Source organism: Coregonus lavaretus (genome assembly GCF_964263955.1).
Source record: "Coregonus lavaretus genome assembly, contig: HAP1_SCAFFOLD_5542, whole genome shotgun sequence".
Taxonomy (NCBI): Eukaryota; Metazoa; Chordata; class Actinopteri; order Salmoniformes; family Salmonidae; genus Coregonus; species Coregonus lavaretus.
Genome location: NW_028161677.1, coordinates 1 through 22,735, shown reverse-complemented (window position 1 = coordinate 22,735; position 22,735 = coordinate 1). Strand labels below are relative to the sequence as shown.

The 22,735-nt window shown below is 41.4% G+C and overlaps 2 protein-coding genes across 2 annotated transcripts; both read right to left on the bottom strand.

The window, feature by feature from the left end:
• Nucleotides 1–4,736: 4,736 nt before the first annotated feature.
• On the bottom strand, nt 4,737–6,390 carry LOC311120224 (protein mono-ADP-ribosyltransferase PARP11-like; the record flags this gene model as incomplete). The annotated part of the gene is made up of 4 exons (XM_084194836.1): nt 4,737–5,020; nt 5,125–5,276; nt 5,432–5,562; nt 6,310–6,390. The coding sequence occupies 4 exons, from the start codon at nt 6,388–6,390 to the stop codon at nt 4,737–4,739; spliced, it is 648 nt and encodes a 215-aa protein (XP_084050962.1).
• Nucleotides 6,391–8,802: 2,412 nt separating this feature from the next.
• LOC311120225 (protein mono-ADP-ribosyltransferase PARP11-like) lies at nt 8,803–16,950 on the bottom strand. Its single transcript, XM_084194837.1, has 8 exons — nt 16,757–16,950; nt 16,217–16,344; nt 15,899–16,019; nt 15,707–15,782; nt 12,788–12,860; nt 10,137–10,264; nt 9,689–9,840; nt 8,803–9,450 (listed from the first exon to the last, which is right to left on the bottom strand). Exons 2-8 carry the CDS (start codon nt 16,334–16,336, stop codon nt 9,134–9,136), a joined length of 987 nt encoding a protein of 328 aa, XP_084050963.1. The 5' UTR covers nt 16,337–16,344; nt 16,757–16,950; the 3' UTR covers nt 8,803–9,133.
• Between the last annotated feature and the right edge of the window lie 5,785 nt (nt 16,951–22,735).

The following is a 22,735-nucleotide window of genomic DNA, read 5'->3' as shown; positions in this document are numbered from 1 at the left end:
GATATAGTCAGACTGAGACACTGCCATTAGGAGTGATATAGTCAGACTGAGACACTGCCATTAGGAGTGATATAGTCAGACTGAGACACTTCCATTAGGAGTGATATAGTCAGACTGAGACACTTCCATTAGGAGTGATATAGTCCGACTGAGACACTGCCATTAGGAGTGATATAGTCAGACTGAGACACTGCCATTAGGAGTGATATAGTCAGACTGAGACACTGCCATTAGGAGTGATATAGTCAGACTGAGACACTGCCAATAGGAGTGATATAGTCAGACTGAGACACTACTCATTCAAGGGTTTTTCTTTATTTTGACTATTTTCTACATTGTAGAATAATAGTGAAGACATCAAACTATGAAATAACACATATGGAATCATGTAGTAACCAAAAAGTGTTAAACAAATCAAAAAAAAATTATATTTGAGATTCTTCAAATAGCCACCCTTTGCCTTGATGACAGCTTTGCACACGCTTGGAATTCTCTCAACCAGCTTCACCTGGAATGCTTTTCCAACAGTCTTGAAGGAGTTCCCACATATGCTGATTACTTGTTTTCTGCTTTTCCTTCACTCTGCAGTCCGACTCATCCCAAACCATCTCAATTGGGTTGAGATCGTGGGATTGTGAAGGCCAGGTCATCTGATGCAGCACTCCATTACTCTCCTTCTTGGTAAAAGAATGGGATAATGGTGTTGATGTGAGCCATGACCAGCCTTTCAAAGCACTTCATGGCTACAGACGTCAGTGCTACGGGTCGGTAGTCATTTAGGCAGGTTATCTTAGTGTCCTTGGGCACTGGGACTATGGTGGTCTGCTTGAAACATGTTGGTATTACAGACTCAGTCAGGCACATGTTGAAAATGTCGGTGAAGACACTTGCCAGTTGGTCAGCACATGCTCGGAGTACATGTCCTGGTAATCCATCTGGCCCTGCGGCCTTGTGAATGTTGACCTGCTTAAAAGTCTTACTCACATCGGCTATGGAGAGCGTGATCACATAGTCATCCGGAACAGCTGGTGCTCTCATGCATGCTTCAGTGTTGCTTGCCTCGAAGCGAGCATAGAAGTGGTTTAGCTCGTCTGGTAGGCTTGTGTCACTGGGCAGCTCGCGGCTGTGCTTCCCTTTGTAGTCTGTAATAGTTTTCAAGCCCTGCCACATCCGACGAGCGTCAGAGCCGGTGTAGTACGATTCAATCTTAGTCCTGTATTAAAGTAATGATGGACTGTTGTTTCTCTTTGCTTATTTGAGCTGTTCTTGCCATAATATGGACTTGGTCTTTTACCAAATAGGGCTATCTTCTCTATACCTTGTCACAACACAACTGATTGTCTCAAACGCATTAAGAAGGAAATAAATTCCACAAATTAACAAGGCACACCTGTTAATTGAAATGCATTCCAGGTGACTACCTCATGAAGCTGGTTGAGAGAATGCCAAGAGTGTGCAAAGCTGTCATCAAGGCAAAGTGTGGTTATTTGAAGAATCTCAAATATAAAATATATTTTGATTTAACAATTTTTTGGTTACTGCATAATGCCATATGTGTAATTTCATAGTTTTGATGTCTTCACTATTATTCTACAAAATAGAAAATAGTAAAAATAAAGAAAAACCTTTGAATGAGTAGGTGTTCTAAAACTTTTGACCGGTAGTGTATACAGTTGAAGTCGGAAGTTTACACACACTTAGCTTGGAGTCATTAAAACTCGTTTTTCAACCACTCCACAAATGTCTTGTTAACAAACTATAGTTTTGGCAAGTCGGTTAGGACATCTTCTTTGTGCATGACACAAGTAATTTTTCCAACAATTGTTTACAGACAGATTATTTCACTTATAATTCACTGTATCACAATTCCAGTGGGTCAGAAGTTTACATACACTAAATTGACTGTGCCTTTAAACATCTTGGAAAATTCCAGAAAATGATGTCATAGCTTTAGAAGCTTCTGATAGGCTAATTGACATCATTTGAGTCAATTGGAGGTGTACCTGTGGATGTATTTCAAGGCCTACCTTCAAACTCAGTGCCTCTTTGCTTGACATCATGGGAAAATCAAAAGAAATCAGCCAAGACCTCAGAAAAAAATATTGTAGACCTCTACAAGTCTGGTTCATCCTTGGGAGCAATTTCCAAACGCCTGAAGGTACCATGTTCATCTGTACAAACAATAGTACGCAAGTATAAACACCATTGGACCACGCAGCCGTCGTACCGCTCAGGAAGGAGATGCATTCTGTCTCCTAGAGATGAACGTACTTTGGTGCGAAAAGTGCAAATCAATCCCAGAACAACAGCAAAGGACCTTGTGAAGATGCTGGAGGAAACAGGTACAAAAGTATCTATATCCACAGTAAAACGAGTCCTATATCGACATAACCTGAAAGGCCGCTCAGCAAGGAAGAAGCCACTGCTCCAAAACCGCCATAAAAAAGCCAGACTACGGTTTGCAACTGCACATGGGGACAAAGATTGTACTTTTTGGAGAACTGTCCTCTGGTCTGATGAAACAAAAATAGAACTGTTTGTGTTAAATACTTATTTCCCTCATTAAAATGCAAATCAATTTATAACATTTTTGACATGCGTTTTTCTGGATTTTTTTGTTGTTATTCTGTCTCTCACTGTTCAAATAAACCTACCATTAAAATTATAGACTGATCATTGTTTTGTCAGTGGGAAATCAGCAGGGGATCAAATACTTTTTTCCCTCACTGTACTAATTGAGTGTATGTAAACTTCTGACCCACTGGGAATGTGATGAAAGAAAAAAAGCAGAAAAAATCATTCTCTCTACTATTATTCGGACATTTCACATTCTTAAAATAAAGTGGTGATCCGAACTGGGGAACAGGGAATTTTTACTAGGATTAAATGTCAGGAATTGTGAAAAACTGAGTATAAATGTATTTGGCTAAGGTGTATGTAAAATTCTGACTTCAACTGTATATCGCGCACACACACACACACACAAAATAGTGTCTTCAAAGTGATAAACTAATCAGAATTACATGAAAGTGTCCCCCTGTAGAGAGAGGAAATAGAGTGGTCTAGTTTCTCTCAGTGTGGCTCCATCTCAATGTGAATCTGTTTTTCCCAGGTTATGTGAGTTCAGTAGCCAATGAGGAAGTGCTTTGATGCCCTCTCTTCCTCCTGTCCGTGCGGCTGACCTCAGTATGTGAGGACTCAGGGGACCGGAGGAGCCATTTCTATTCCAACAACAGCAGTTCAAACACAGCAGCACTGCAAAAACTGTCTGGTAATGTAGAATTTGGGATCCTGTTCAAGGTGAATTTCAAGCTGAATGGTATGTTGCATCGACAATTATAATAAGACTCTACAGATTGAGTCCTGGACTAAACACCATGCTCAATGGAAATTCTCCATTTGTGTAGGTTTTAAGTCCAGGACTAGGCTTATCTGGGTCTGTGAAACCTGCCCTGATTGTTTTACGAACTACAAACTCAAAATATTTCAGATAGAGGTTGTATTTAAGATTTTTCTATACTTCCATGCTTGTTCCAATGAGAACAGAAATAATTTGTTATCACCTCACCAGTTTAAACAGAGGTATCCTAACATTTATATGTAGCCGGCTTTGATGAAATGCAAGGCTTGATTTTGTTTAAACTGTGTGCATACTTTTTAGTGAACATTTGGCCTGACAAGGAAATGGTTTGAACTCAAATTAATGTTCTGGTTTAGTCACAGTGACAACTTTGAATTATAGTTTACAAAACACTGAAGTGATTTCAAGGACCAATTCAGAGAGTGGAATATGCAAAACATAAAACAAAACAAAAAATGCAATGGACATGTCCAATTCATTTGATTCATTCAAAGTTTTAATTACATTCCAGTAAAACAGAGTGACTGACCTGAGTTGACAGAAATCGAGCACTTTAGCATCCCATCTTCAATCGGGGAAAGGGGCCTACAGGTGCGCATCAAGGTCAACAGCGACCTCTACTGCCAGTACTTGTTTTTACTAGGCCACAACCTATCCTACTGTAGGTTACTAATTTACTAGTCCGGTTGACTCCTAACTCTCAAAGTCCTCCTGACTACAGAGTCTGGAATGGCTCTTTGATGTTGTCGGCACAATTAGTCAATAATGAAAGGGGCTGTGCTTTCACTGGTTGGTTCTCCTCCGTGTCTTACTCACAACACCCAAACGCCCAGCCCCTGAGCGCTGCCCCCGACCGCCACCCCCTTCCATTACAAAGACTTGATTTTCCAATCCCCAAAAACGACAGGTCTCAACCCACGAGGGAAAAGAAACCCACAGCTAGGCGTGCTGCGGATACTATTACAATGAATGAGCGAGGGCTTCGATAACTCTATCAATATAGGCTTACTAATTGATAACATTACATTTTACATTTAGATTCATAAAAGCTATAGCATACAGTCTGTTAAGGAAGCCTATAAATTTACCAGGTAAACTCAATTAATTGTCCAAACTCACTCAATAACATTCACCTATCAAATAGTTATCAAAGAGTTATAACTCAACGCATCCGACACCACCGCAATAGCCTATTACACAATCCATCTTAATAGAAATTTTTTCCATTGAGAATTGACCACTGTTTAAAACAACAGTGAATAGAAATTGCATTAATTTTAATGCAAAATGTCCATTCAACCTATTCAAATGATAGGCTTACAGTTCATATTGGACATGACAACTCATTGTAGTTATCTCGGTCTCCATGTTTATTTCAATTGTACTGAATTAAGTACTCTGGATATATCTGATTGGGATCAAATATGACAAAAATTATGGGATACATGACATTGTCCACACAACTGTCATGGAAGTTGATAGCACTTTTGTCATCTTTCTTTCCCAGTGTAGTTTTCCCAACTATCACCTGACACAGAAACCTTGTTTTGGTCTGTTGGCTACTGAAGCCTTGTGGTGCCTCACCAAACAGAGTTACTGGATCAGTGTTCCATGGGCTGTACTTATCTGCATATGAGGCAAATCTTGCAAAGTAGGTTCCTACATAAAAGGAAGAAAATTGTTAATAATGGGGTTATTGTACCAGAGAGATTATACCTGCTATCATACAATATTCATTTACAGTCTGTTTCATCATCACGTACCTTTTCCAAGGACATGGCCGTTGATACCAGCTAACCTGTTGTCGAAATTGTACGTACAAATTGTGTGTACGTTGCTGACTTTTGTTCCATGAAACAGCTTCTCCTCCTTGACCTCTGTAACACCATGAATCCTTCCCAACTGAATCTTCTTTCTTTAAAAAGAGAATCACCATGGTCAATACAATATCAATAGTGATAGAATACCACCAACTTATAAAGGGAATGTATACTGTACTACATCCACCTATTTCTGGAGAAATTATTATAATATTATGATGATGATGATGTAAATTCTACTTCCTCTTACCTACAGTACAATTCCCAGAGGTCCAGGTTCTGTATTCTACAGATGGATTTTATGCTTCTGTCTAGTTCCCCCTCCTTTAAGCAGCCTGCCACATAATTATACTCAGCTGTGTCTCTCTTCAGACAAAACACCTAGCGGTCAATGATGGAAATTAAATCATATTCAGATTACAAACAAACTCAGGATAACTCATTTTGATGATAAGTAAACAAACATATATTATTGCAGAATAATCTACTCTAATCAAGGTTTGAATATATACAGTGGGGAAAAAAAGTATTTAGTCAGCCACCAATTGTGCAAGTTCTCCCACTTAAAAAGATGAGAGAGGCCTGTAATTTTCATCATAGGTACACGTCAACTATGACAGACAAAATGAGAAAAAAAAATCCTGAAAATCACATTGTAGGATTTTTAATGAATTTATTTGCAAATTATGGTGGAAAATAAGTATTTGGTCACCTACAAACAAGCAAGATTTCTGGCTCTCACAGACCTGTAAGTTCTTCTTTAAGAGGCTCCTCTGTCCTCCACTTGTTACCTGTATTAATGGCACCTGTTTGAACTTGTTATCAGTATAAAAGACACCTGTCCACAACCTCAAACAGTCACACTCCAAACTCAACTATGGCCAAGACCAAAGAGCTGTCAAAGGACACCAGAAACAAAATTGTAGACCTGCACCAGGCTGGGAAGACTGAATCTGCAATAGGTAAGCAGCTTGGTTTGAAGAAATCAACTGTGGGAGCAATTATTAGGAAATGGAAGACATACAAGACCACTGATAATCTCCCTCGATCTTCATTGAAATTACATGGAAACAATTTTGAATCAACCAGTGTGTGCGGGGGTGTAAGACTGTCAAAAGAGACAGATACCTCAAACATGTGCCACGTTCCTCTTTCGTCCAGGTAGAACCAATGCCATGTTTTTTTAACAGAAGTGTCTGAGGTGTCCATGTCCTCAACTTCTGAACTGCCTTCTGATTGAGTCCACATCTACATCACAACAACACACACACATCTTATTTACTGAAACAGCACTTCAACTTGGCTTGATATAATACTAGGGAAAATGTTACTTTACCTTCTACTGAGGTTTTGTTTTCTAGTGAAGGTGAATGGTACAGTAGCTATTCGGGATTAGACTGCCACTCCTGACCCGGTTCAGCACTGCTTGCAAATGCTGTAGCAAAATCACTAGTTAAACCACACCTTCTTAAAGGAGGATGTCCTTGTTTGAAAGTCTGGTGTCTGAAGCTCACCTGTGGATTAAAATAAAACTGTTTTTTTTAGATGGAACGTCTGAGTCACCAATAAAGTTGACGTCAGACTGGTTTTGCATATTTGCCATACAAAATGTAGGACCTTTCTTAATTTTGTTGTCACTGGTCCATAATGTTCCAGTCAAGCTCGGAGGAACTCACTCATTACGCTAGTTACGAATTTTTTTTAATGTTTGTATTTCCTCCTTATCCTAACTGATTGTATTCTTGAAATCTACTGACGACTGTATAATCCTCTCTAAGGAAAGACAATTGTTCACCCCCCACCCCACCCCACCCCACCCCACGAACTCACAATAACTTTATAGAAGTATACAAAGTAATGAGGCAAGGTTGTATCATCTCTGGGGGGATATCTGTCAATCCCATGCTTCAACATAATTTGAAAGTCAAATACGATGGAGCAGAGTTTATGGTGTTATCTTGTGTTGTACTGCCACCATGTGGCCAATTAGATGCACTCAGCATTTAACTTCCCTCCATTGTTTCACTATCGCCTAACCTTCATATGTGTAGGAAATAGAGACATAAAATAATGAACACGTTGCATTCAACATGACTAGCGCCGGTAAACATACACATATGACATTTTAGTTTATTTACAGTGTACTACAACAGTAGGCCTAAGTCAAGCCTATATCCAGTTTATACATCAAAGCAGAGGACTTGAAGTATTGACCAACATAACATTACTTTAAATTAACACGAAAAAAACTGTCATTATGACATAGTTTGACACCCTCTCATGAAGAGGAAAGACTATTTTAATTCAGCTCAAGAAAATATTCATGGGGGTATTTCATTCTTGAACAATGTACAATGTGCAGAATGAGGGAGGTAGATTGTTTAGGGGGTAAGAGTGCTTATCATGCATATATAAACTACGTACACATATACAGGTAGCCTACTGCATTGTTAGATCATTGTACCAATAGCGGTGACAGAAAAAGCAGTAGATTTTTAAGACATATTTAAAAGCCATCTTGGCCTAAATTAACTCAGGCAATCAATCACACACGGTCCCCAAAGAGATTCATCCAGTTTCTTAGCTTAGCAGCATTAGCTAGGCCTATATCATAGCTTTCATTTAGAAAATGCATCTTCTACAGTACAGTACACAGAGACGAGCTGACTATAAGCCTCATGCATGGTATGATGTGATAGTTCAACTGCAGTGTTTGAATTGTCTGTTAACTTACATTTCACATAGAGTTGCTCCAATACTATCTAGTTTTCCTAGAATTCCAATTTCTTTGGTAACTATATTTGTTATATACGGCACTGTATGTATATCACTTAGGGGTGTACTCACTTTTGTTGCCAGCGGTTTAGACATGAATGGCTGTGTGTTGAGTTATTTTGAGGGGACAGCAAATTTACACTGTTATACAAGCTGTACACTCACTACTTTACATTGTAGCAAAGTGTCATTTCTTCAGTGTTGTCACATGAAAAGATATACTCAAATATTTACAAAAATGTGAGGGGTGTACTCACTTTTGTGAGATACTGTATGTATGTATGTATGTATGTATGTATGTATGTATGTATGTATGTATGTATGTATGTATGTATGTATGTATGTATGTATGTATGTATGTATGTATGTATATATATATATATATATATATATATATATATATACACACACACAGTATATATTAATTGTAACTGTACAGTAATCTGCTCTTGTAATATGTCTATCTATGAAATCAGGTCCTTGTATACAGGAGTAGAGCAAGTCAAATGTTTGTGTACTTAATGTTGCCGACTTTTCACTTGTTTGCAGTTACTGTGTAATCGTGAGTTATTGCATGCTGGTCACCAAAGTAGTTATCCAGTCTACATACTCAGTAGAAGTGTGTTGAGGTTTTTTGCTTTGCTTGATTATGGTCATGTTGGACCCAAACAGTCAAAGGAAAAAAATAATAATAATACCTGCACACTGTTAGAACGCTCCCGAAACGTATTCACAACGTTTCGACAACACAGGGTGATCCTGCCAAAGATGCTCTGTGGCAGGTTGAAACATTGCTAATCCATTTCAGGAACACTCCAACAGCGTGCAGTTACTTTTCTTTTTTTTCAAATACGCCACCTCTCGCCCTGACCGACCCACAAGTCTCTAAACACAGTAAATAGACAAACCACTCTGTACAAACTTTACAGCTTTTATAGAAGCATAGTCCTCTTCTATCAACTTCTTTGTTCTGCCATAGTAATCCATTAAGGCACTTCTTATGATCCAAGTCCAAGTCAGGCCTTGTATCAAACAGCAGGAAGTCATCATGGCCGTCCATTGAGACCCTCCTCTCTCGACCTTTCCCCCAATGTTTCTGAATCCCAATCCCGTCCTGGTAAAAAAAAGTCCATCCCCTGTACATTGTGTAATAACGTCCCTGATCAACCCATAGGCGTCAGTAGAACTCAATGAGATACTCTGGGTAAATCTGGTTGCAGTCGAAGATGACATAGATCTTTGGGTTGGCGAGGTCGTCCACACAGCTGTCGAAGAAGTTGCTGTAGCTCATGTCCTTGGATGGCGGTCTGCAGAAGAGCGGGTTGCCTAACGTGGACTCGCCGACCAGCACTCTGGCCAGGAACATGGTCTTATATGGAGGCTCGCTTGAAAATATTGGCGGGGCTAGTCCGTGCTTCTGCAAGGCAAAGTTATGTTTCCCCGTCGTAAGGCAGAATTTGCTGGAATACTTGGCGTCTCGGGCGAAATAACTCCCTGAGAAATGATGGGAAGGTTGGTATTAGAATGTTACGTTTGAACAGTTGAAAATACGGTGGCAAAATTCCAGTAACTTTTCCAAAATTCCCAGGTTTTCCAGAAATCAAAGTTGGAAGATTCTCAGAATCAGGCAGGAATAAGCAGCAAATCCAGGAGTACTCTAACCGGGATTTCTGGAAAACCTGGAAATTGTGGGAAAGTTACGATTTCATGACACAACACAAGCGGAATCTACCTCTGCCATAGACGTCCCCGTGGCTCCCAGTTAGCCGCCAGTCAAAGTTATATGTGCATATAGCCTGTACGTTGCTGTGGCCAGTGCCATGAAATAACATTTTCTCCTCAATGTCCACAACTCGCTTTATCTTGCGTAATTGTTGTTTTTTCCTTTAGAAATTGGAAACCAAGGAGTAAAAAACACACAAAGCATTGATCAGTCTCAGCATTTAGGTTAGGTATGTTTTCCAACCAAAAGATCTCTAAGAAGTTATCGGGAAAGGTCTACCTATCTAATTCAAACCATCATTCTAAATTGGCATTCTAGGTGCTGTCCCCAAAATAATTTAGATACTCACTTCAATTAGATACTCACTTCAATTAGATAATGCAACTATACTAACATCATTATAATACCTTATGATACCTCCCCACACACACACACACGCGCACACACACAGCTCTACCTGCAAAAGAACTCCCACAGATCCAGGTTCTGTATCCTCTGAATAGATTTGATAGGGTGACACATGGTCCTTTCATAGAGTCTGACCACTTCCTTGAACTCATAAGTGTCTCTGGCCAATGAAACGAGCTGAAAAATAGAGATCCTATTAAATTACTAGTATTCTAATTCCTAATTCTACGAGCTGAAAGAGAACAGTCAATCAGACATGGGTATACTGCAAATCAATGACACACCGTTTTTTTATTAGAAAGAAACAAACTGAGGCCTCCCGAGTGGCGCAGCGGTCTAAGGCACTGCATCACAGTGTTGTGGCGTCGATCCCAGGCTGTGTCACAACCGGCTGTGACCGGGAGTCCCATAGTGCGGGTTTGGCCAGGGGGGCTTTACTTGGCTCATTGCGCTCTAGTGACTCCTTGTGGCGGGCCAGGCGCCTGCAGGCTGACTTCGGCGTTTCCTCCGACACATTGGTGCGGCTGGCTTCCGGGTTAAGCGAGCAGGTGTTAAGAGGCGCGGTTTGGCGGGTCATGTTTGGGAGGACGCATAACTCGACCTTCGCCTCTCCTGAACCCGTTGGGGAGTTGCAGCAATGAGACAAGATCGTAATATCGCGAAATTGGGGGAAAAAAAGGGGGTAAACCTCTCCACCGTTGTCCCGCAGCTATCATGTTGTAGCAGATTGACGTGCTGCCCTGCACACGTGCAGATACACTGTGGTCCTCTGTCAGTGCATCGTCTTGCACAGCGCTCATCTGCAACATCTGCGGTGCTGCTCGTGGCAACGTCATGTCGCTGAATATCAGTTTAACACTGACAGGTATAATGCATTATAAGACTTGTCATAAGCAGGCATTACTCTACTTTTACAGGTAACATGACTAGGTCTTGAGCAGGTACCGTGGGGAAAAAAAGTATTTAGTCAGCCACCAATTGTGCAAGTTCTCCCACTTAAAAAGATGAGAGAGGCCTGTAATTTTCATCATAGGTACACGTCAACTATGACAGACAAAATGAGGAAAAAAAAATCCAGAAAATCACATTGTAGGATTTTTAATGAATTTATTTGCAAATTATGGTGGAAAATAAGTATTTGGTCAATAACAAAAGTTTCTCAATACTTTGTTATATACCCTTTGTTGGCAATGACACAGGTCAAACGTTTTCTGTAAGTCTTCACAAGGTTTTCACACACTGTTGTTGGTATTTTGGCCCATTCCTCCATGCAGATCTCCTCTAGAGCAGTGATGTTTTGGGGCTGTCGCTGGGCAACACGGACATTCAACTCCCTCCAAAGATTTTCTATGGGGTTGAGATCTGGAGACTGGCTAGGCCACTCCAGGACCTTGAAATGCTTCTTACGAAGCCACTCCTTCGTTGCCTGGGCGGTGTGTTTGGGATCATTGTCATGCTGAAAGACCCAGCCACGTTTCATCTTCAATGCCCTTGCTGATGGAAGGAGGTTTCACTCAAAATCTCACGATACATGGCCCCATTCATTCTTTCCTTTACACGGATCAGTCGTCCTGGTCCCTTTGCAGAAAAACAGCCCCAAAGCATGATGTTTCCACCCCCATGCTTCACAGTAGGTATGGTGTTCTTTGGATGCAACTCAGCATTCTTTGTCCTCCAAACACGACGAGTTGAGTTTTTACCAAAAAGTTCTATTTTGATTTCATCTGACCATATGACATTCTCCCAATCCTCTTCTGGATCATCCAAATGCACTCTAGCAAACATCAGACGGGCCTGGATATGTACTGGCTTAAGCAGGGGGACACGTCTGGTACTGCAGGATTTGAGTCCCTGGCGGCGTAGTGTGCTACTGATGGTAGGCTTTGTTACTTTGGTCCCAGCTCTCTGCAGGTCATTCACTAGGTCCCCCTGTGTGGTTCTGGGATTTTTGCTCATCGTTCTTGTGATCATTTTGACCCCACGGGGTGAGATCTTGCGTGGAGCCCCAGATCGAGGGAGATTATCAGTGGTCTTGTATGTCTTCCATTTCCTAATAATTGGTCCCACAGTTGATTTCTTCAAACCAAGCTGCTTACCTATTGCAGATTCAGTCTTCCCAGCCTGGTGCAGGTCTACAATTTTGTTTCTGGTGTCCTTTGACAGCTCTTTGGTCTTGGCCATAGTGGAGTTTGGAGTGTGACAGTTTGAGGTTGTGGACAGGTGTCTTTTATACTGATAACAAGTTCAAACAGGTGCCATTAATACAGGTAACGAGTGGAGGACAGAGGAGCCTCTTAAAGAAGAAGTTACAGGTCTGTGAGAGCCAGAAATCTTGCTTGTTTGTAGGTGACCAAATACTTATTTTCCACCATAATTTGCAAATAAATTCATTAAAAATCCTACAATGTGATTTTCTGGATTTTTTTTTCTCAATTTGTCTGTCATAGTTGACGTGTACCTATGATGAAAATTACAGGCCTCTCTCATCTTTTTAAGTGGGAGAACTTGCACAATTGGTGGCTGACTAAATACTTTTTTTCCCCACTGTAAATTGCTGGTCGGGATTTACCTGTATTTCTACCACTTCCCCATTGAGATAGAAACCTGAACCTGCAAAAGACGGTACTTTACAGGTAAAGCTCTCTGTCTGAATGGACTAGATCCACAGCATATTGTCCACACACATCCGTGTTCCCTTACCTGATAAGGCTCATCTGTATTTATTCTCTCCCAGTGGCAGGGCACCGGCAGGGCCAGATTATCACAAATAAACCTGGGCGAGGGTGACAGATGCATATACACAATTCAGACATATACTGTACAGGTCAGGCCTGGGTCCAACTGCTAGGTGGTTATTATGTCAATGCCCTTAGTTACACATCATTTTACTTTCACCCAAAATGTAGCACAACATGCATTAGGTTTAACCATAGAACAGGTGATGCTTCTAACCCCACAATAGACTAAAGTAAGCTCCAGGAAGTAAGCTCCAGGAAGTAAGATCCAGGAAGTGAAACTGACCACAGAGCAAATGGATAGAACACTGTATTTCTGAGTTATACAGCTACAGGCCTGTGGGTGACCTTTTTTTTATTTAACCATGTAAGCCAGTTGAGAACAAGTTCTCATTTACAACTGCGACCTGGCCAAGATAAAGCAACACAGTGCAGAGCATATGAGCGGAGTGGAGCGGGAGCGAGCGTGGAGCGTGAGCGGACGGATTTTGAACAGAGCGCAGAGCGGCATTTTTAAAAGGACGGAGCGTCGCCCTATGTCCCGCTCCAATTTCGCTCGCTCACACCACGAGTCTGAAGCATGCTCAAGCCTGACCCAGAATCCATCTGTTTAATTTAATTTGTGTCGTCCATTAATTTGTATTTTATAGAGCGAGAGGAGCAGCAGCAGCAACAAGAGAAAAGGGTTGAGGAATTCAAAAGTTTATTCACTGCACGCAAAGGCCCAACCATAACAAGGGAGAGAAAAAGAGAGCTGGATGTAGCATTTTTTGAAATGATTTTCATGGACTATGAACCGCTGAGTAAAGGAGAACGCGAAGGGATGCAACACTTCGCCAGCGCAGCTCAACCGGGCTACACTCCCCCAAGAAACTATGATAAATCAGTACTTTACTTTGTCAAATTTACATCTGAGATGCCCCATTCACATGCTTCAGCTGGCGATCAAAAACGCCGTTAACAAGCACGACAACATTAATAGGCTGTTAGTGAAAGTCGGGCACCTGGTGAAAAGTGTACGCAAGAGCACAGAGGAAACCGACCAATTAGGTGTCCGCCCCACAAATGCCTGCGCCATTCGATGGAGCAGCCAGCTGCGGATGATTCAGTCGTTCATCCGGTTGTTCCAAAAAGACCCGTTATGGTAAAACAAACTCAAGTCTAATGTTGCTAACATCACCCTGAATCAAGTACGGCAGCTGACGCACCTTGTCAGTGTGCTGACACCACTAGCAGACCTCACAGACAAAATGCAGAAGGAGCTGGGGAACCTGGGGATGATCCTCCCTGCTGTCACAGAAATCAAATCCCTGCTCACCGATTACACTCACGCTGCACTTCCAATGGGCATCGCTGCTTTTGCAGAAACATTGGCAAACAACGTGTCAATTCGCTATGGAATATACTATACTGATTAACATCTCATTTTAGCGTCAGTGTTAGATCCCCGTTTCAAGACAGAATGGATAATCCGAGATGAGTCTGTATGCAACACATTCGGGGAGATAAAGTAAGGCTGTGGTTTAAGCTAAAAGTGAAATACATGCAGATTTTGTTCCTTTTTTGGAGTGAGCGGGGGGCGATTTGAGTGGAGCGCGATGCAAACTGCGTTGAGCGCTGAGCGATAATGAGCGGACTGGCCTGATGTGGCTTTGAGCGGGGGGAGCGGAGGGGTGAACAGCTCCGTGAGCGAGGAGCTGAGATTCTCACCGCTCCACTCCGCTCATATGCTCTGACACAGTGCGATAAAAACAACAACAACACAGAGTTACATATGGGATATACAAAACGTACAGTCAAAAACACAATAACACAATAGAAAATCTATATACAGTGTGTGCAAATGTAGTAAGTTATGGAGGTAAGGCAATAAATAAGCCATAAATCAAAATAATTACAATTTAGTATTAACACTGGAATGATAGATGTGCAGAAGATGATGTGTAAATAGAGATACTGGGGTGCAAATGAGCAAAATAAATAACAATATAGGGATGAGGTAGTTGGGTGGGCTAATTACAGATGGGTTGTGTATAGGTGCAGTGATCGGTAAGTTGCTCTGACAACTGATGCTTAAAGCTAGTGAGGGAGATAAGAGTCTCAAGCTCAGAGATTTTTGCAGTTCGTTCCAGTCATTGGCAGCAGAGAACCGGAAGGAATGGAGGCCAAAGGAGGTGTTGGCTTTGGGGATGACAGTGAGATATACCTGCTGGAACGCATACTACAGGTGGGTGTTGCTATGGTGACCAATGACCTAAGATAAGGCAGGGATTATACAGTTACATGCCTGTGGGTGACCTGCATGTCTGAGTTATACAGCTACAGGCCCGTGGATGACCTGTATGTCTGAGTTATACAGTTACAGGCCCATGGGTGACCTGTATGTCTGAGTTATACAGTTACAGGCCCATGGGTAATAATAATAATAATATAATAATATGCCATTTAGCAGACGCTTTTATCCAAAGCGACTTACAGTCATGCGTGCATACATTTTTGTGTATGGGTGGTCCCGGGGATCGAACCCACTACCTTGGCGTTACAAGCGCCGTGCTCTACCAGCTGAGCTACAGAGGACCACATGGGTGACCTGTATGTCTGAGTTATACAGCTACAGGCCAGTGGATGACCTGTATGTCTGAGTTATACAGTTACAGGCCCATGGGTGACCTGTATGTCTGAGTTATACAGCTACAGGCCCGTGGATGACCTGTATGTCGGAGTTATACAGCTACAGGCCCATGGGTGACCTGTATGTCTGAGTTATACAGTTACAGGCCCATGGGTGACCTGTATGTCTGAGTTATACAGTTACATGCCTGTGGGTGACCTGCATGTCTGAGTTATACAGATACAGGCCCGTGGGTGACCCCATTGGACTCACCTAAAGCCAGTGGCAGAGTGGAAGGCCCGTTTGATTGGCCGTTGTTTCCCGGTCGTGACATTGATCTGCTTCATGACTGGTTGTGAAACAAAGACAAACAAAGATCAGCCAATTAAAGACGCACTCAAACATATCCAATGATTGTCAATGATACTGTATAGATGTGTACCAGTACTATAGTGTTCTTGGTACCTGAGAAGTCCAGTCTGTAGGTGTACTTGGCGGTGTAAAACTCCATGACACCGTGTTGATTCCTGCTGTAATTCTGTTCTATCTGCTCACTGGTCACAGAGCATGCAGCACTTGGATCAATCTGCCACAACCAGAACAAATTGCAAATGAGACAGTGTATGGGATGGGTGGAGTGAGTGAGGGGATGGAGGGATGGGTGGATGGATGCAATGAGTGGGAGGACGGCTAGAGGGATGGAATAATGAAGGGTTGGATCGATAGATCAAGTGAGAGGATGGATGGACGATGAATGCATAGGTGGAGTGATATGTCCTGTACCTCAAACATGTGCCACACTCCACACTCAGCTAGGTAATACCAGCACCAGACAGCCTCTGACGTGTCCATCTCCTCCACCATCTCTGAGGACTCTTCCTCAGGTGGCCTTGTGGCAAACATGTCTGGACCTGGGAAGAGCAGTAGACAATGTCATTGCATTGGCTTATAGTGGATAGTGGATGAGGAGTAGGCTAGGTTTATTTTCAGCATGACATTTCATCTTTTCAAATATCTGGTCTCATATTTCTCAGGGATTTGCTTCCATCTATGAACAATACCTATGTGAATTGGACCAATATGTTTCCAACAACACCATTAGGTTGTTCCTGGTTGGCACACCATCTGTCGAGGTGTCATCAGCTTCTTGCAAATTCTCTGCACCCCGAAGTGCTTAGATGAGGATGTGTGTGTGCATGTCAAATAGACGAACAACATTCACTAAGATGCTATCAAACACTAGCAATATGTTTATCACATCGGGTATATAGGCTATAGGAAATATAACTAGCTACTAGCAGGAAATATAGCAGGCTATCTTACCGGTTTATTGAGCTATTAGCCAGCCTCCAAGCTACTGCGTTTAACCTCTTCTAGAATTGGCAATCATATATTCCAGCTAACCATGAATTTCAACTCGTGCTGCAAAGTCGTATTTAGCACCCAGCATCGAGAGATCTTTTGTAGAATTATGCAAATTCATTTGCGTTTCTCTTTTGATTGTTATGTTTACATTCATTTCCTGGTAGCAAACGTCACAGAGGACGTCATAATGCCAAGTCGCTCCCACTAGGTGTGCGTTCGTAAATTCACTCTGGCTTTCTCCTCTGATTTCAGACCACTCTCGTCTGAGTGTGCCAATGCGCAGAATAACTGATGAATTTACGAACGCTCAACACCCGTTGAATATGACCGGTGTCAGTAAATGTCGGCAAAAAAGCGTAATTAAATTGTTGCCAGCAGCACAGTTACAGTCACCAACGCTCTGGGTAACATGAAAACACCTTAACTAGCTCTGCTAGGGCGAGTAAAATGGTCAGAGTGAGATTTATCTCATTTGTGTCTGGAAGTAGCTAGCAAGCTAGCCAACGTTAGCCAGTTAGCTTGTGTGCTTACTGCCGTTTGTGAGGCCAGAACGCTCGGATCAACCTACTCCTCGGCCAGAGCGTCCAGTGTGCGCTCTGAACGCTCCGAGAGCGAAACGCTCTGAATTTACGAAAGTACAATCTGACAACGCTCTTAATTTACGAACGACCACAGCGCACTCTGGCACTCCTAGATATGATGCCGCGTCAGGAATAAACATGTCCCAAAAATATTTACCTCTAGGCGTAAATTGGTTCCCTGAATGGAAAATGTGTCTTATGAACTTGTTACAACAAGATGATGAACTCATATTTAGCTTTTTGAACACTACCCATGTTTTTGACATGAAGGATATAATATATGTTACTATTGAAATGATGACAAGACCATTGAAATTATTGCGATTTTTATTTTTTATTCTCGTTGCCAAAAACTTTATACACAAACAACAATTCCAAAATTCTATACCGAAATTAAAAATATTTCTGATTGAATGTAATCATCTAGTTGAGACATTATCCATAGTTCATAACAAAAAAGAATGACATTGAATCATTATAATGAGATTTGTTCTGAGTGAATACAATTACACTTGTTTTCCTTTTCTTTCTTTTTTGTATGTTTGTATTTAAAGTCTCTTCTTGTTCTTACCTGTGTGTTTTGTTTTACGTTAGACATGTTTGATGTAGTGATGTAAGTTGTTGATTGCTGATAATTTGTATAATGAATATTTCTGCCTGATATTTGTCAATTGTACTTGGAATCAAATAAACAATCATCAGCCCTAATTATGTCAAGAATTCCAAACATTCCAGTGACAGTCTGTCTGAGGGATTGAAATAAATTGTTTCTACCTAATTCTTTGTTGAATACATTATGGAATAGGATAGCCCAATGCACAATAAATAATAAAACCGTTTCTTATTTTATTTTATTTTCTTTCATTTCATTTAAATGATTTAGTTGAATTAATATTTTGTTAAACTGGTGCACATGTCAACTCTCTTCCACATATCAATGATCCTCCACAATGATAGGCTGGTTTACTGTATCATCCTAAATAGCTGTTATAGGCTATCATCCTGGTTCATTTCAATACCATATGAAGGCTTTGGAGTTTGTAGACACGCCCCTACTCCCCCTTCAACATTCTTTCCAAAGACCACTCTGTCTGTGAAGCCAAAGGAACTGCTTCATTTACTCCTACCAGCTGTGTGGAAAAGCAGGATATATTGCGTTAAAATAGTGGGTGAGTTGTAGGATATATTTTGCACGCATAATTGAATGATTGTGCCTAATACATGGAGGATTCACAGAAATGATAGTGCTTACTCACTTTTTTCTTCTTGCTTGCATGAATCCTTTTTCTCAAACAAATAAATTGCAAACTATTTGATTTTAGCATATGCCTAAATAAAAGTTCAAGCTAAATAGCCTGTAGGTCTGCATCTGCATGATTGTACTGCGTTGTATTACTGCATTGTACATTATTGCATGTAATCCATGGAGGAAATTTGCTTAGTGGGAAAGCACCTTAACTTCAATGTCTTGTGGATATCCAAAACAATCAATGATTATCTTATTTTTTATACATTTGTGCAGATAGGCTATGACTGACTGCATAACTGAGATAAGCAAGCAAATAGCCTAGTCATAAATGCTAGTGTCATAGGATCAAGCCTCAGGCTCTCTAACAGAACAAAGACAATCTGTCTTGATTGGAACATATTGTGTTGAAGAAAGCCTTTGAGTAACGGAAGATGTAAACACAGAGTCCACACCAGATTTAACAATGAGAGAGAGAGAGGAAGAAAGAGAGAGAGGAGGAGTGTATGTGTGTGAGAGAGAGAGAGAAAGAGAGAGGAAAAGTGTGTTAGTTCATGCGTGAGAGAGAGAGAGAGCTTTGGCAATATTAACAAAATGGCATGCCAATAAAGCATTTTGAATTTAAGAGAAAGTGAGTGAACATGGAAGAGGAGATGGCTGGAGGGACAACTCCCAGAGGACCAGTGGACTCAGAGGCCCAGAAAGGGAGCCCCGAGGATGGGGTTCAGCAGGAGAGGGGCAAGTGGGCCAACAAGACTGAATTCCTGCTCTCCATGGCTGGTGAGATCATTGGCCTGGGCAACGTATGGCGCTTCCCTTATCTGTGCTACAAGAACGGAGGAGGTAAGTAAACCAGCACTTCCCAATCTATTGACTGTCAGGATAAACAGTAGGATTACACTATCATGGTCTGAATGCACTGAAACCAATGAAGAGTTTGGTCACATTTACAGGATATTGACCCATGTGGAACCGTTTTTGGAATAGACTGAACAGAGCAGGGAGAGAAAGAAAGAAAGACAGAAAGAAAAAAGGAAAGACAGCTGGTGTGTTGGTGTGAGATAGTAATTGAACATCAGAGAGAGAGGGAGAGCGAGAGAGAGAGAGAGAGAGAGAGAAAGAGAGCGAGAGAGAGAGTGTGCGAGAGAGAGAGAGAGAGAGAGAGTGAGAGAGAGAGTGTGCGAGAGAGAGAGAGAGAGAGAGCAAGAGAGTGAGAAAGAGAGCGAGAGAGAGAGAGCGTGCAAGAGAGTGAGAGAGAGAGAGAGAAAGAGAGAAAGAAAGAGAGAAAGAGAGCGAGAGAGAGAGAGCGTGCGAGAGAGAGAGAGAAAGAAAGAGAGAGAGAGAAAGAGCGAGAAAGAGAGAGAGCGTGCGAGAGAGAGAGCGAGAAAGAGAGAGCAAAAGAGAGAGAGAGCGAGAGAGAGAGAGAGAAACACACACACACAAGAAACACATACATACAAGGGGTTGCAGATTGCATTGCATTGCGATGTGATTATTTTTAGTGCAATCTTATTCCATTCTTATTGATTTGTTTACAACTATTCTTTATTTTATTTGCACTGTTATTATAATAATTATTATATATGTAATGATGTGTGTATGTGTGTATGTATATATACAGTTGAAGTTGGAAGTTTACATACACCTTAGCCAAATACATTTAAACTCACTTTTTTATCCAAACATAACGATGGTCATTATGGCCAAACAGTTCTATTTTTGTTTCATCAGACCAGAGGACATTTCTCCAATAAGTATGATCTTTGTCCCCATGTGTAGTTGCAAACTGTAGTCTGTCTTTTTTATGGCGGTTTTGGAGCAGTAGCTCCTTCCTTGCTGAGCGGCCTTTCAGGTTATGTCGATATAGGACTCGTTTTACTGTGGATATAGATACTTTTGTACCTGTTTACTCCAGCATCTTCACAAGGTCCTTTGCTGTTGTTCTGGGATTGATTTGTACTTTTCGCACCAAAGTACATTCATCTCTAGGAGACAGAACGCGTCTCCTTCCTGAGCGGTATGATGGCTGCGTGGTCCCATGGTGTTTATACTTGCGTACTATTGTTTGTACAGATGAACGTGGTACCTTCAGGCGTTTGGAAATTGCTCCCAAAGATGAACCAGACTTGTGGAGGTCTACAATCTTTTTTCTGAGGTCTTGGCTGATTTCTTTTGATTTTCCCATGATGTCAAGCAAAGAGGCACTGAGTTTGAAGGTAGGCCTTGAAATACATCCACAGGTACACCTCCAATTGACTCAAATGATGTCAATTAGCCTATCAGAAGCTTCTAAAGCCATGACATCATCTTCTGGAATTTTCCAAGCTGTTTAAAGGCACAGTCAACTTAGTGTATGTAAACTTCTGACCCACTGGAATTGTGATACAGTGAATTATAAGTGAAATAATCCGTCTGTAAACCATTGTTGGAAAAATTACTTGTGTCATGCACAAAGTAGATGTCCTAACCGACTTGCCAAAACTATAGTTTGTTAACAAGACATTTGTGGAGTGGTTGAAAAATGAGTTGTAATGACTCCAACCTAAGTGTATGTAAACTTCCGACTTCAACAAATATATATATATGTATGTATGTGGTCCTTTGTAGCTCAATTGGTAGAGCATGGTGCTTGTAACGCCAGGGTAGTGGGTTCGATCCCCGGGACCACCCATACGTAAAAAAATGTATGCACACATGACTGTAAGTCGCTTTGGATAAAAGCGTCTGCTAAATGGCATATATATATTTTATATATATTTACATTTACATTTACGTCATTTAGCAGACGCTCTTATCCAGAGCGACTTACAGTTAGTGCATACATTATTATTTTCATACTGGCCCCCCGTGGGAAACGAACCCACAACCCTGGCGTTGCAAACGCCATGCTCTATCAACTGAGCTACCTCCCTGCCTGCCATTCCCTCCCCTACCCTGGACGACGCTGGGTCAATTGTGCGCCGCCCCATTGGTCTCCCGGTTGCGGCCAGCTACAGCAGAGCCTGGATTCGAACCAGGATCTCTAGTGGCACAGCTAGCACTGCGATGCAGTGCCTTAGACCACTGCGCCACTCGGGAGGCCAATGTGTGTGTGTGTGTGTGTGGTTGTGTGTATGTATATATATACAGTTGAAGTTGGAAGTTTACATACACTAGGGGTGATGGTAATGATAGCAGTTTAATGATGGTGGTGGTAGTAGTAGTAATAATGATGATGGTAGTTGTAGTACTAATGTAATGGTGAGGATGACAGTTAGTTATAAGTTAGTTATAGTTTCATTATCCATGTTTAGCCTTTTATATTTATTATATTTCTACTATTGACTGTTACCATTTTATTGTTGTTATTTTCTTATTATTATTTACTATCATTTTATATTATTATTTGTTATTCTTTATTATTTTAATACAATGTATATTGTATACATTGTTGCTTTGGCAATATTGACGCAATGTTTTTCACGCCAATAAAGCAGCTTGAATTTGAATTTGAATTTGAGAAAAGAGAGAGAGAGCGAGAGAGAGAGAGAGAGAGAGAGAGAGAGAGAGAGAGAGAGAGAGAGAGAGAGAGAGAGAGAGAGAGAGAGAGAGAGAGAGAGAGAGAGAGAGAGAGAAAGAGAGTGAGAGAGAGAGATCGTACGAGAGAAGAGAGAGAGAGAGAAAGAAGGAGCGAGAGAGAGAGAGAGCGAGCGTGCGAGAGAGCGTGTGGAGAGAGAAGAGAGAGAGAGAGAGAGAGAGAGAGAGAGAGAGAGAGAGAGAGAGAGAGAGAGAGAGAGAGAGAGAGAGAGAGAGAAAGAAAGAGAGAAAGAAAGAGAGAAAGAAAGAGAGAGAGAGAGAGAGAGAGAGAGAGAGAGAGTCCCCTCAGCAAGCTGGTCCTGGGGCTCTGTTCACAAACACAAACAGGCCCCCACAGAGCCCCAGGACAGCAACACAATTAGACCCAACCAAATCATGAGAAAACAAAAAGGTAATTACTTGACACATTGGATAGAATTAACAAAAAAACATAGCAAACTAGAATGCTATTTGGCCATAAACAGAGAGGACACAGTGGCAGAATACTTGACCACTATGACTGCCCCAAAATTAAGGAAAGCTTTGACTATGACC

Excerpts from the sequence above, each read along its gene's own strand:
- LOC311120225 (XM_084194837.1), bottom strand. The coding sequence starts at position 16,336 with ATGTTTGCCACAAGGCCACCTGAGGAAGAGTCCTCAGAGATGGTGGAG. Across the intron at positions 16,020-16,216 it reads GAGTGTGGCACATGTTTGAG|ATTGATCCAAGTGCTGCATG; the intron begins GTACAGGACATA and ends TGGTTGTGGCAG. Across the intron at positions 9,451-9,688 it reads CGGGGACGTCTATGGCAGAG|GGAGTTATTTCGCCCGAGAC; the intron begins GTAGATTCCGCT and ends ATCATTTCTCAG.